The sequence below is a fragment of the Enhydra lutris genome, unplaced genomic scaffold, assembly GCF_002288905.1.
Source record: "Enhydra lutris kenyoni isolate GAN:26980312 unplaced genomic scaffold, ASM228890v2 scaffoldscaffold43, whole genome shotgun sequence".
Lineage (NCBI taxonomy): Eukaryota > Metazoa > Chordata > Mammalia > Carnivora > Mustelidae > Enhydra > Enhydra lutris.
In genome coordinates, this window is record NW_019154127.1 from 15,852,527 (window position 1) to 15,866,834 (window position 14,308).

The following is a 14,308-nucleotide window of genomic DNA, read 5'->3' on the forward strand; positions in this document are numbered from 1 at the left end:
GCTCTCCGCTGAGCAGAGAGCCCAATGCGGGGCTCGATCCCAGGACCCTGGGATCATGACCTGAGCCGAAGGCAGCGGCCTAACCCACGGAGCCCCCCAGGCGCCCCCATGTACAGCTTTAACATGACAGGAGCTGTTCACTGCCCTGGTCCTAGTATAGGTTCAGAAATTCACTTCCATGGTTTTGACTGCCTTTTAGTGTGGTCTCTCCGCCCCGGGAGTTCTTAGGGTAGAAAGGAGGTGCTGTGAACCTCGCGTCTGACTCTGGGCCAGCGGACAGGATGTGGAAACAGGACAAGTTACAGAACCGTGGACGTCCTGTCTCCGACACATCGCACACAGACTGGGAGGACGGTTGCGCTCAGACGCGGTACAGGGCAGGTCACTGTGGGCGCAGGAGACGCTAGTCTAGCTCTTCTTTCCGCTCATCACTGCCCACTCTTTCTTCATTCAGAAAACACTTACTGATGCCTCTTAGGTTTTGGGCGTTAAGAGAAAAAGCGTCCTGCCCTCGGGATGTTTGAAGTGCGTTTTCTCTGCTGGAAAACTGGTCCATAGGAGACGTTACGTTCTCTGTTCACTGTGTACCCGCAGATGTAGAACAGTGTTCAGAAAACGTCTGTTTTATCATTGATTGAGTTCTAAAGCATGGAGATAGCCAGGAATTCCCAAGTGGCCAAGGTAAAATGAGCTCATGAGCTCATGATGGGAACCCGAAGAAGAGAACAGTGGGGCCATGGCCCCGAGGGCAGGGGGCTCAGAGCCGCAAGGCCTGCTGCTGGCTGTTACCCCGAACCCAGAGAGTGTGGCCAGAAGCCGGCGTGGGACTGCTCTGTAGGCGCGTGATGGGGTTTGTGGTTCTGGGTGGCTCCTGTGGGCTGCAGGAGGGTGAGTGTGGGGTGGCAGCTCAGTGAGGAGGGGCCCCGGGTTGAGGGCTGTGGGGAGGTGCTTGCTAGACATGTGTGGAGAGGTGGACGGTCTCTGAAGCCAAGAAAGAGCTCAGGAGGGGCCTGTGGAAGACGGGCTTGGCCTTTTCCAAATCCATTCCCGACTTTCTTCTAAGTCACTGGTAAAACTTTACATTTCTTGTGGTTAGCCTTCTTTGGTTTTGAAATGCCCTTGGGTCCCTGAGGACGTGCTGGCCTCTGCCTTAGGAGGAGGCCTGTGGCCATGTAGACGGCTGTCCAGGGGGACTGGGAGGCTCTGCCTGGAGCTGACCTTCTGCCCCTCAGCTGGGCTCGGAAGAAGCAAGCCCAGCTCCCTTGCACGCAGCCTGGAGGGCTTCTGTGCTTGGCTCTGTGGACCGCACCTTGGCCTTCGGAGTGGAGAAGGGAGGGGTTCTGGTCGAGGCTGGGGTGTTCTGGGGCAGTATGTGCAGACTGAGCTGCACTTTTAATTTCCTTAAGAAGGACTCCTGGGTGAGAGCTCGGAGGTCCGCCCGACTCCGTGAGCCGAGAGAAGGAGGCCTTTGGTGGGAACTGGTCTGCAGGCCCGAGGTCCTTGGCAGACATTGGAGGCAAGCGAGCCAGGCCCTGCTCCCCGCGCCGCCATGTGTCTGCACACGAGCCCCGAGAGGGCTGGCCCGTGGCTTGGGGGAGGTGAGGGTTAACCGTGCTTGACCTGTAGCTTACCGGTGTGCGTCTCCTTCTGGTGCTGTGTGCTGTGTGTTTCTGTTCAGGATAATGGTTGTTTCTGGGGAAGGAGGATGAATGAAGGGTGGTGTGCAGGGGGGTGGTGATTTGTTTTAGAAAACAGGTTTAGGGGCGCCTGGGTGGCTCAGTGGGTTAATAGGCCTCTGCCTTTGGCTCGGGTCGTAATCTCGGGGTCCTGGGATCGAGTCCCGCGTCGGGCTCTCTGCTTGTCGGGGAGCCTGCTTTCTCCTCTCTCTCTCTCTCTCTCTCTGTCTGCCGCTCTGCCTACTTGTGATCTCTCTGTGTCAAATAAATAAATAAAATATTTAAAAAAAAAAAAAGAAAACAGGTTTAGACATTATGTGGCAAAATATTATTAGGGAAGGAGAACCTAGATATTTATTACATTATTCTTTATAATTAAGTTTAGTTAATTAATTTAACAAAATTTTTTAGACAGAGTGAGTGAGTGCACATGCGCGCCTTGGGGAGGGGCAGAGGGAGAGCCAGCACCTTAAGCAGGTGTCATGCCCAGTGTGGAGCCCGACATGGAGCTCGATCTCACAACCCTGAGATCATGACCCAGGCTGAAATCTAGAGTCAGACACTTAACCAGCTGAGCCAACGGGGCTCCCTCAAGAGTTTTCTTTAATGGCTGTGCCCCTGACCATCCTGGACAAGCAGCGTGCCCCCCGCTCCAGGCTCTCAGGACACAGTGCATGACTTGTCCCTTCCCTGCTGAGAAACAGCTCGCCTTCGGCGATTCTCCCTGTGATACAGATGACTAGGAAAGACAGCAGGGGTGTGTCTAGGCCCAGCACGGGCCGCGGGCCCCGACCACAGGCTTAGCGGGTGCAGGGCAGGAGCAGCGTGTGCACGGGGGCCCGAGGAGCAGATCCCGGCCCCCCAGCCCCACGCCGACACAGGGACCACTCTCCTAGGGGACCGTCACCAGCACTGCAACCTGTGTCCAGCTGCACAAAAGGGCAGAGAGAGTGGCTGCCGCCCTGACGGAGAAGGCAAGACTGACCACTGGGGACCACGTGGCTTTGGTCTACCCGCCAGGTAAGTGCGCGGAGACCTCCCTCGGCTCTGCGCTGGTGGGCGCGCGCTGTGACCTCCCTCGGCTCTGTGCTGGTGGGCGCGCGCTGTTACTGCAAGGCAGACCCCCCGGAACCGCCTGCCAGCTCAGGGGGCTGATGTGGACCACGCGCCCCAGGTGTCCCCAGCACGATGCCCTCCACTCTCTCCAGAGCAGCCTCTGCCCCTGGCCTCCGTTGTCTCTTCTGCCCGGTGGGCACCCTGCACATTGGGTTAGTCTGCCAGTTTTCTTGAACGTTGATAGGTTTTAGAGTCTCGATCCTCAGGCTCTCTGTCTCCCTCTGGTTATAATGTATCGGCTGAAGGCCCGGTTGGCCTCTGCAGAGGCCCCCAGGCGAGAGGCCCCCAGCCGCACGCGCAGGCGGCTCCCGGCTTTCCTGCAGGTTGGCGGTGAGGTCCTGGCTCTGAGTCATACTCGGGTTTGGTGCCTTTGCCGACTCCAAGCGGTGCTGAATTTCTTCGTCAGGGACCATGTCAGCTTGTGTCTCCTCTTGTGGTGTTCGTAGCCGCTGGCTGATGCTTCCGACTTCATTTGTGAACCTTTGGGGTCACAAAACAGTGATGGTCTCATTCCGTCAATTCTTGTTCTCGTTTTCTGGCCGTGAAATGACACACAGAGACTCCCTTCATCTAGCATTCGGCACCCCCGTGGTGGGATTCACGGTGCTGATTCTTTCCTTCTGTCCGTCCTGTGTATTCCTGTCACGCTCCGAAGCCGACCGGTCAGTGGGTCTGGAAATGCGTACATTGTTGTGAACTCACGACTGAAATGAATTTGTCGGGTTTCAGCCCTTGGCAGTTAGTTTCTTTGTCAGAGCTCAGGTCGCCAGCAGGAGCCCCTTCCGGCTGGTTCATGGCGACCACGGTCGTCCCCAGAACAAAACCTGGGCGTGAGGGATGCTCGTTTCTTCGGGCTGGCCGCTGTGTGTTGGCTTTGCCGCGAGCAGAGCTGGGAATTACAGATAAGCACAACGTGTCTCTTGGAGGGGCAGCCCCTTCTGAGTTCACACTCTTACATCCCCTTCACATTCAGGATGAGCCCCTCCTACCGCTTTCCATACCAGGGAAAGCTCCCTGGTTTTCCTTACCTGGTTCCATAGCGGGAAGCTCCCATTTTCCGTACCAGGGACCGTGCTTCTTCAGAGCAGGGAGAGAGCAGAACTCAGACATGCCGCAGTCACGCAGCTGCTTAAACCTGCCTCACACGCAGCACTCCCAGGACAACGGCACAAGTGCTGTCACCACCGAATGAGGTGGGGACCGGTCGCCATGTGCGCACGTGCTTCCCGCCTTCCCCTCGTCGCAGCCCTGTGTCTGCTGTCGGAGGACAGTCGACGCCCTTACAAACCCAGCCTCTAGGCTTCTTCTTTGGTTTCCAAAAGGGCTTCGATAGCTGAAGGAGACTCACAGGACCCTGGAGGCCCAGCTCCTGTCAAGTCAGAGTTGTTTCTCCCTGTAGCGTGGCATCCGCATTAAGACTGGGAGTTTCCCAGAGGAATGTTACACTCTGCCCGCCTCAAGTACAGGTCAACAGTTACAAGGACATTTAATTTTACCTACATTAAAAAAAAAAGATTTTATTTATTTATTTATTTGACAGACAGAGATCACAAGTCGGCAGAGAGGCAGGCAGAGTGAGAGGGGGAAGCAGGCTCCCCGCTGAGCAGAGAGCCCGATGCAGGACTCGATCCCAGGACCCTGAGATCATGACCTGAGCCGAAGGTAGAGGCTTAACCCACTGAGCCTTCAGGCACCCCAGATTTTATCTACATTTCCTTCTGCTTCTGATGAATTTCTAGAACATAGGTGAGGTCCGGAGCCAATGACCAAGAAAGAATTCTTGAGACATCTTTGGTGCAAAACGGTGGTTTATTAACACACAGGGACAGGAAGAGCTGCTGCCTTGGGGTTGTGAGGGGTGGCAGGTTATGTACCATGGGGGTGGGGGAAGTAAGGAAAAGGGAGATTTCAACAGACTTTCATATGCTAAAGAGAACCTACAAGATACCAGATGCCAGAGGCCTGGCCATTGCCCCATTAGTTTTGCCCTTTTTAGCAAGCTATTAAGATAATTGGGAGATTCCTAAAGAATGTCACTTATGTCCCACCCAGGAGTGGGGATGCCGGTTGGTCGGGGCCAGGGTGTGGTTTCAAGGTGTCAGCCTTTTGCTTTGTCCTCAGCCAGCCTTCTGTCCTTGTCACTTCTGTTCCCCACATCACCTGGGCTGTGACTGCAGTCCTGTGACTGCAGTCCCCACTCTTCAGCTAACCCTGGGTTCCAGGAGTAAGGCAAGTGGCCGCGGAGCTGTGCTGCCCTGGCCCTGAGCTGGCCGCACGGGCTGCAGTGGGGCCGTGCCCCTGGGCTCAGGGCGGGGCTGAGGGCCTGCGGGAGCGCCCCTGAGGGAAAGCTTCACTACAGGAAAGTGGAAGGAGAGACAGGCTTGCCATCTTGGTGATAGAGAATCCCATGGGGGACGAGGGGAGGGCCCTGCTGCTCTCCTCTGCCCAGGAGTATGTCTGACGCCATTCAGAAGGGAGTGCCTACTGGGGATCTGAATTTACCTCTGAAAACCTGCCCGCAGGTGGAGAGTGCTCTCCAGAGGCAGAGCTGGGGTCCCCACGGGCAGGGCCCCCCCTTGCTTTGCACTCCCTACAGGGCGTGTTGTGTATTTCTTGGGAGTGAAGTGGGGGTCTGGGATTTCTTCCAGTTTCCAGAGGGGTGTTAGAGCCAGGGGACTAAGAACCTTGCTGCCTGGAAGCGGCAGAGGGATGCGTTCCTCCCACCTATGCACCTGGAAACAGCTGCCTTCAGGGAGCAGCATGGATTTTGGGAGCTCCTGGGCCGCGACCGTGCTGGGCGTGGGAACACTCACGCGTGCCCCAGCCTGCTGGGTGTGCTCAGGCCCTGCTGCGACTGCCCAGCCGCCCTGGCCTCAGTGTCCGTTATTAACACTGAGAGACCCCGGCGAAACCCCCCGCCAGGTTAAGTGGGACATAGTTGTTTTGACCCTGGAATGGAAATAGCCTGAGGCTGGTGTCTTGTAGCCCGAGGATGCCAGGTGGGGGCCCTGTGTGCTCGGAGGGGCCTCTAGGGTGGGGGGGGGGGCGTGTCAAGCTGGACGAGTCCAGATGTGAGTATAGGTTTTAAGTGCCATATAATTCCCCCTCAGTCTTAAATAGGAGAAGTTTTAAACATTTAGAAACTTGCAGGAACATTTTGGTGGTCCTGTGTTATGGAGTGCAGCGGAAAGTGAGGTGGGATGCCCCGGCCTGGGCACAGACGTGCAGGGAGCAGGTGCAGGCTTCGTGTGTCCCGCTCTCCAAGGGGCCAGACCCTGCTGCGTCCTCCGCGCCACCTCCTGCTCCATTCCTTCTCCTTGGTGGGCGGACCGCTCCCCTTCCCGTGTTCCCCTCCTTTTCGGAGCCGGGCAGCCTGTCCCGCAAAGGGTTCTGACTTTGGAACTTCCTCCTTGCGCACCTGCCCCGCCCTTGGCCGCACAGGAACAGCAGCAGGCCTAGTGCCTCCCCTGGGCTGTGGCCTCCCGCCCTCGCCCTCTGTGCCCTCCGCTATGGCACAGGCACACCCTCTTCCGCCTCTGCAGCCTTTCAGGAGAGTCTCTGTGCCTCCCTCGTGGCACTGAGTTGTGCAGATACGGAGAGGCCGGTCTGGGCACCGAGAGGAGTCCTGCAGGACCAGCCCGGGCCGGAGTCGGCTGTGGGCTGGTGGGGGCGAGAATAGGGTCTGGGGAAGGTGCAGACCGAGTGTTTGGGAGACTCAGGAAGGGAGGGAGAGTTTTGTTTGTCTGGGGTGTGGGGTTTATTGAGGGTGGTGGTTTGGTGTGCGTGTCCTCTTAGTTTAGGCGATACTCCCTGGGGCCGGGGGATGTCGGCCCAGAGCTGTCTCCAGAGCTGGGGTCCCGAATATGCATTCTTACCTGGTCCAGTCGTTCTTAGGTGTTGCCTGTGCTAAAGAAATCATTAACTTCTCGTCCCTTACACGGAGGACACACACCGTTTGCATGTGTAAAGTGGGGGTGCAGGTCTCAGCAGAACAGAAGCAGAAAAAGGAGGCAACAGCAGATTTGTGTGGAGTCTGTCCGTCTCCCTGTCTCAGTACCGGTGAGGTTTGGTTAGTGGCTTTTCCAGGTAGCGCTGGACTGAGACCCTCTCGTCTCTGTGGCCGTCCGGGTCATGTTCTGCCCACACTGACCCCCTCTGACCGCATGTCTCCGCAGGGGTGGACCTCATTGCTGCCTTCTACGGCTGTCTGTACTGTGGCTGCGTGCCCGTCACGGTGCGGCCCCCGCACCCCCAGAACCTCGCCACCACGCTGCCCACCGTCAAGATGATCGTGGAGGTATGTGTGTGTTGTGCACCGGCCGGCAGGCTTGACAGGGGCGGGGCCTTGGGCGGTGACCGTGTCCTCTCTCCCAGGCCCTGCGGGACGTCCCGCTCATGCCTCCAACCCCTGTGCTCCGCAGGTCAGCAAGTCCACTTGCGTCCTCACCACACAGGCCATCATGCGGCTGCTCAAGTCCAAAGATGCGGCGGCTGCCGTGGACGTCAGGACCTGGCCGACCATTCTGGACACAGGTGCGGGTCCTCGGCGCTGTAAGGGTGGGTGCTGGTCCCCGGGACGCACCGCCTTAACTTTCTTTGTGGTGTTGATTGTACCCTTGCCACCAGCAATACCAGTTGTGTGAAAGCAGCTGGAGTAGATGGTGAAGGGGGCTCGCCTCCGGGCCTCCCTCGTGGTGGGACCCTCACCCCGCGGGGGCAGAAGTCCTTGTCGGAAGCCGGTGTGCCCGCGGACTGTCCCTCCCCGTGCTGCTGCTTGCGGCGGGGCAGCAGTCCGTCCCGCGGCACACACCTCTATCCCTTGTCCCTGTCCCCGGTGAAGGCTCCTGGGCCCCAGGACATGCCTGTGGGCCAACCAGGAAGGGCTGCAGAGCCGTAGACCGCTGTGCCTCGAGCCATGAGGTCAGCCTAGGGCTGAGACGCCGCAGACCAGCACACCCCGCAGGCTCTGTCGGTGAGCTGCACTGCACAGCCACGGGGTGTCAGCCCACGGCGTCCCTCCTCGCCCTCGCACCTGGCCGGCCCCTGCCCTTGGGCTCTAGGGCAAGTGGGCAGGGACTGTGTTGTCGGTCATTACTGGCAAACCGCCAGACCTGGGGAGCTGGCCCAGGACAGCTGGTGTGGGGCCCGGGTGCGCTCGGGCGCAGACTGGCTCCGGAGAGTCTCGTGGCCTCGCTGGTCTGCTGCAGTGTCAGTTCCAGCCCTGGCCTCTCTGGAGTCCACCCCGTGGTCGTACAGGAACAACGAAGCAGGGAGAGGCCTGAGAGCCTGTCCCCAGCTCTCGCTGTGGCCGGAGTTTTTCCTGGTCTCACTTCGCCCACCGGTAAACGCCCAGTGCCCGCTGTCCCTGTCCCCACGCACTCAGAGCAGTCATGCTGGGTCTGCTCCAGGTGACGTTTCCCTGAAGCGTAAAATGAGCTTCCCCGTGTACACATGTGGCGTGCTGTCTCCAGGCCTCCCTCCTGTCCCGCGCCGGCTCGCCCCAGGACTCCCCAGGAACGGATCATGTTTTCTTTCTCCCTTTGAGAGCCTGAAGTAGTGTTAACATTGCTGGGTCTCTGCTTCAACAGATGACATACCAAAAAAGAAGGTGACGAGCATTTTCAGGCCCCCGTCTCCAGATGTGCTCGCGTACTTGGACTTCAGTGTGTCGACTACGGGGATACTAGCAGGTGTGAAGGTGGGTCCTGTGGTCGTGGTCCTATTTGCTTCCGCCTCTGACGGGTGGGGAGAAAGGGTGCTGGGTGCAGGCGTTGGCAGGCCCTCACTCCTGTCCACAGCTGGGAGCTGCGGTAGTATTCCCTGAAGTTTGTGTTAAATACCAGTAAATCGCCAGAGTCAGGTTTGCCTGAGAGCCGTGCATATTTTAATGTTTCATGGTAACATCTCAATGAGGATTTGTGACTGGCTTTGGGAGCAGTGGCTTTGATGAGTCTGTCTCCTCACCAGGATCCAAGCGCTCCAGTCAATTTTTTTTTATCATTCTGAAGTCTCACTTAGAAGGTCTTTTGTGGGCCATTTCCTGCGTATTATCTGGTTTGTATGGGGACTTGAGCCAGCCGTCCTGTAAGGCAGTGACTCTGGCTGTGTGGTCTGCAGGCCCTGCTGTTCACCTTCTCTCTCCCTCACGCACTGACCTGAACTTCATTGTACTCTCTAAGATGACGCACGCGGCCACCAGTGCCTTGTGTCGCTCCATAAAGCTGCAGTGTGAGCTGTACCCCTCGAGGCAGATCGCCATCTGCCTCGACCCCTACTGTGGCCTCGGCTTCGCCCTGTGGTGTCTGTGCAGGTGAGTGCCACCGGCGGAGAGCAGGTAAGAGCTGGTGGTGAGCAGGTGCCCCTACAGCTGTGCCTGCCTTCAGGGCTGGGATCGCTTGTGTCATTTTTGGAAACTTAACATTCATTTGCTGCCCAGGGAGTCTAAGATGTACACGTGAGTGGGTTTGTTTGGGGATGGAAAGGATTGGAGCCCGAGTTTGAAAGTGAGTAGAAGAGTAAAAATACATGTTTTCAGTACATACGAACACTGTCCCTTCCTAGTGATTGGGAAGAGACTATTTAGTTTTATCAAATACTAGGACGTAGGGACAGATCTTGGGACGTAGAAAGCCGGAGTTTCCAGCTGGCAGGCTCTGTCCCTCCCTGTGGCCCTGGAGCCTTCCAAAGTGCTTAGAGGGAGACCACATGCCTCTGTCATCCCCTGCTCCCCGCAGAATTTTCTAGTGAATCTCCCACTTGACATTAGGGCCAAATTGTGGCCGCTTCTGGCTAGAGAAGAAGCGCTCCCGGAGAAGGAAGGAAGTGGGCGCTCCAGGCGCATGTGGTGCGGGCGGACAGGGCGTCCGGGGGCTGCGGCTGCCGTCCTCACTGTCCCCGCTCCTCCCAGCGTCTACTCGGGGCACCAGTCCGTCCTGGTGCCCCCGCCGGAGCTGGAGAGCAACGTGTCCCTGTGGCTGTCCGCGGTCAGCCAATACAAGGCCCGGGTCACCTTCTGCTCCTACTCGGTGATGGAGATGTGCACCAAGGGCCTAGGAGCGCAGACGGGCGTCCTCAGGGTGAGTGCTGCTTTCCTGTCAGCGTGTCCGAACCGGGCTCTGCTCGCCTCCAGCCCTGACTCTGGGCCCCTTCAACAAAGGCCCCAGGACCGTTCAAGCCAACTGTGGAAATGGAGTCGGGCCACACTGGCTCCGTGGCCCCGTATCCCGGTCCCTCCCTGCTGCGAGCTCCTCCCTGTGCCCCTAGTGGTTCCCCTCTTCCTCTGCACACCCCACACGGCAGAGGAGGGTGTGAGAGCTGGGGGTGCCAGGGTGAGGTGTGGGGCCCCTGCTAGCACACCGGGGGGCGCGGGGCCTGGGGCGGGGCACAGCAGGCCCGGAGTGGGGGCAGAGCTGAGGGCCCCCATCCAGTGCTGTCATACTTAGAACCCTGGGGACCCAAGACCCAGCCAGGGAGACCCAGGGGAGGAGGAGGCTGGGGTGTGCGGTCTGCCTCCCCATTGCCCTGCTCCTGTTCCTACGCCGGGTGCCCCTGGGGTGTCCCTCCAAGGCTTCCTCAGGTGGCTCAGGACCGTCCCACCCACCCCTCCCGCAGACGAAGGGGGTGAACCTGTCCTGCGTGCGCACCTGCATGGTGGTCGCAGAGGAGCGGCCCAGGATCGCGCTGACACAGTCCTTCTCCAAGCTGTTCAAGGACCTGGGGCTGCCGGCACGCGCCGTGAGCACCACGTTCGGGTGCAGGGTCAATGTGGCCATCTGCCTCCAGGTAAGGCCTGCGGGGGGCCCCCCGCTGCACCGTCCGTGTGCCGTCCTGCCTCCTGCTCTGTGGTCCCTGCTCGCCCTCTGAGCCTTTGCCATGCACTTCCGTCTGTCAGTCCGGCCTTGGGAGCCAGGAGGGTTTTTCGTAAAAGATGTTCCCGTCTCCTGGGCGATCAGGGGTTCATTGAAAACAGCACATTCTTGAGCAGTGACCACTCACATCCCTGGAGAAGTCTCTGAGGTGAGCACAGCATGTAGCTGAGTTTTCAAAGCAAGATAAACTTATCGTGACATTTACCGATTTTATTTTATTTATTTTTAAAGATTTTATTTATTTATTTGACAGAGATCACAAGTAGGCAGAGAGACAGAGGGGGAAGTAGGCTCCCCGCCGAGCAGGGAGCCCAGTGTGGGGCTCCATCCCAGGACCCCGAGATCATGACCTGAGCCGGAGGCAGAGGCATGAGCCCCCCAGGTGCCCTGACATTTACAAATTTTAAATGGAAACATTAATTAATGTGGTGGTTTGTATTGCCCCAAGTTCATCTGTGAAACATTAAGGTATTTTACTTATTAAGAGGAAACACAAAGTTTCGAAACTCGAGCAGTTGGAGGGCTGTTGACTGCTCCTTCCGACGACTGGCTGTTTTCTGGAGTTGGTCCTAGTGTCTCCATCTCCCGTCTCTGCGTGCCTGCTGAATGCCTTTCTCACCGACCTGGTAGAGGCAACACAGGGGCCAGAGCATCCCAGGGGCCAGAGCAGGGCCGGGTGCGAAGCCAGAGCCTCTGTGCGGCCGTGGTCCTCGGCGCCCGGCGCACCCATCCTGGGCCAACCTGTCCCCAGCTCAGGGCCGGTTCCACATGCAGAGACCACCCTCCTGTGGTCCTAGCATTTCTGCTGATGTCTCTCCGCCGTGAAGCCTCTGCTGGCCTCTCTGAGCCTCAGGCCCTTGTCGGTGGCCGGAGGAGGTAGGCTGGGCGCCGACGGACGTCCCTTCCTGCTGCGGAAGGTGTGCCCCAGCGTCAGGCTGCGGACGCAGGTCCCGGGCCGCGAGTGAGCACCTTGCTCTCCGTGCAGCCCCTACAAGCCTCTGCCCTCCCGACTGGGCACTGGAGGGCATCCGTACTGTTTGTCGGCACGAGGGACGCCACGTAGCGTTGCCGGAGTCTTCCTGGGTTGTTCATGTTTGTGCTTTGAGATGCAGTGACGTATTTTGCTTTCTCTTACCGTGTGTTTCTCACGTGGCCTGTTGCTTTCTGTTTGTTTCCTGTGGCTGTCTCCTCCCTGTCTCCCTCTGCTGGCCTCTTTGCCTCTGTCAGCCCAACAGGCTGGGAAAGCTGGCTGAGCAGGTACGACCTTGACCTCAAACTCAAGGCACCTCTGTGCTTCCCCCAAGAGTTCTTGTGGCCTTCTTGTGAATTCTAGACAAATGCATGTTTCTTTCCTGTCTGACTTGGCTCACAGTAGATGTTATGGACGTACTACAAAAGCTCCTTGGAAACCAAATGTAAGGGCAAAGCTATTTTCTAAAGAATGTGCCAGTCCCAGCGTTGCCCATGGAGGGAGGGCAGTGTTTGGTCTCAAAGAGGACCCTTGTTCTAACCAGGGCAGGCACGGGTCACGCTGTCCGGGAGCTCCAGAGTGATGTTGAGTGCAGCGTCTAACTCAATGCTCCTTATCTAGTAAATGGAACCTAACAGCCTCGGCGGGGTCAATGCCAAGGGTCCGATGAGAGGAGAGGAGGGTGACTTCCCAAGAGAGCGTCTGGCCCAAACAAAAAGCCCCGATTTTAGATGTGATACCCAAGAGAGCGTCTGCTCAGCCCTTGGTAGGGTCCCATTGGCCGGCGGGAGGGCAGGCCTGACCCGATGGCTTGGTGGCCGTGCCCTCCAAAACCTGTGGTATTTTTACCACAAAGCTGTTAGAACTGACAAGTAAAACTGTAGGGTTTTCCAGACGTTTCCCTCGACGTTGTCAAGCCAGGTAGATGTTTGGATGGAGGCGTCCGTGCCCCGGGCAGGCTCATTGTGGCAGGTAGAGCTGCTGCCGTCCTGGGTTTCCCCGGGCGCCTGGGAGGCGCCGTCACGCGCTGTGCCCACGTGGGTAGAGACGCCCTCCCGCAAACCCGATGAAGGGAGGTCCCTCTGCTGCTCTCCTTCCAGGGCACGGCCGGCCCAGACCCCACCACCGTCTACGTGGACATGAGGGCGCTGCGTCATGACCGGTAAGGGCCCGTCCACACCCGCAGGGGAACTTGTGTGGGCTGCATCGTGAGCTGACCTCCCAGCACCCTGGGTTAGCGGCTGGCTGGCCAGGTCCCCTGGGTCGCCTAGGCTGCCTTCTCGTCCCCTTGTGTCGGTGCATGTGAGGCAGCAACCCCGTACCTGTAGGTTCCACCGGTGGAGGGATGACGGCCATTTCCAGACGCCTGACCTGGGTCTTCTTAGGGGTAGAAAACAACTGAACCAGCCAACGGCAAGCATGTTCTTCCCACGATGCCATTTTAAGACCAGACTTAGTGTTTGTGTCAGTAAACGTACGCTGGGGGCCACGGTGTGCCCCTGGGGGTCTAGGTCCCTCCCAGCAGTGAAGCTGGGTGCTGTTCCGGACCCTCAATCCGGCCACACTGCCCCTTGAGGGAAACAGTGGTGGAGCTTCCTGGGGGTGCGGCTAGTGGGTCTGGGGAGGCCCCGGGGAAATCCTTGCAATCCTTGCCCTGGGTCACGGCCAGTCAGCAGGGGGGCACTGCTCCAAGGTCACGGCAAGCTCGTGATTCTAAGGGCGAGGCATGGTCCACAGACCGCCTCTAGACTGATAATCCGTTTCTGATGGCCTTTTCCCTTGTTAATTTTCAGGGTACGTTTGGTAGAACGGGGTTCTCCGCACAGTCTGCCATTGACGGAGTCTGGAAAGGTAGTGGAAGCCGGAACTTGGCCCCTGGCGGGTGCTGAGAATTCAACACATCCTAATAGACACAGACTGACCAGGGTCACAGCTGGGCTGATGCAGAGGGCTCGTCTCTTCCTCACCACTCACATGAGGACATCAGAAAGGGAGAGAAGGGCAGAAGCCAGAAGGAGCTCCCACTGTGGGGCTTGAGCCTGCTGGGCCCCTTGGGTCAGGGCCCGATGCCTCCGGGGGAATCTGGAGAACAGGTGTCCTCAGAACCGGAGAAAGTTCGAGGGAAGGAAGAGCACCCTTGTGGCTTTATCAGGTGGTGCAGTGCAGTGTTGGGATGGCCTGGGCGCCGGGAGGTGTCAGGGTCAAAGGCAGGGCTGCGTGCCCAGCATCGTGGCCAGCAACAGATGGTCCCAATGTCAGGACTTCCCACGGCTCCTGCTGCGCATCCGTGCTAGGCCGAGGACAGAGGGGCAGCCCATCCTGTACCTGCACAATCCCAGAGGCAAGAGATGGAGGTTGGCGCAGGCCATGCAGCCTGGAAGGGCCACCCCATCCTGTCCCACACCGTTAGGATCACGGCGGCTTCTAGGGACAGGGCTGTGGGGGCAGTAACAGGACAAGCCTGTGTGCCTGCAGAGGGTGACCAGGGTCAGGGTCCTGAGGAGGAACAGCCATGGACATGAGGGGCAGAAGGCTCCCCTGGTGCAAAGGTCTTGGGGTGGGAGTGGGGCCTTGGAGGAGCCAGTGTGGCCGGAGGGAGTGGGGCAGGGAGAGGCGGAAGGATGACCATGGACGACAGAGCCTGCAACTCCATGTTCCTGTGACCCCTCCACCCTTCC

The 14,308-nt window shown here is 58.5% G+C and overlaps 1 protein-coding gene across 1 annotated transcript in view; it reads left to right on the top strand.

Annotated features, from left to right (window-relative positions):
- LOC111155631 (disco interacting protein 2 homolog A) overlaps positions 1-14,308 on the top strand; it is a 117,320-nt gene that overhangs the window by 98,108 nt on the left and 4,904 nt on the right. Inside the window, exons 26-34 of the mRNA XM_022515900.1 lie at positions 2,573-2,696; positions 6,968-7,089; positions 7,214-7,325; positions 8,381-8,490; positions 8,972-9,102; positions 9,700-9,868; positions 10,404-10,574; positions 12,731-12,792; positions 13,424-13,481. Of these exons, the coding sequence (XP_022371608.1) occupies positions 2,573-2,696; positions 6,968-7,089; positions 7,214-7,325; positions 8,381-8,490; positions 8,972-9,102; positions 9,700-9,868; positions 10,404-10,574; positions 12,731-12,792; positions 13,424-13,481 (1,059 nt within the window). The remainder of the gene's footprint in view (positions 1-2,572; positions 2,697-6,967; positions 7,090-7,213; positions 7,326-8,380; positions 8,491-8,971; positions 9,103-9,699; positions 9,869-10,403; positions 10,575-12,730; positions 12,793-13,423; positions 13,482-14,308) is intronic.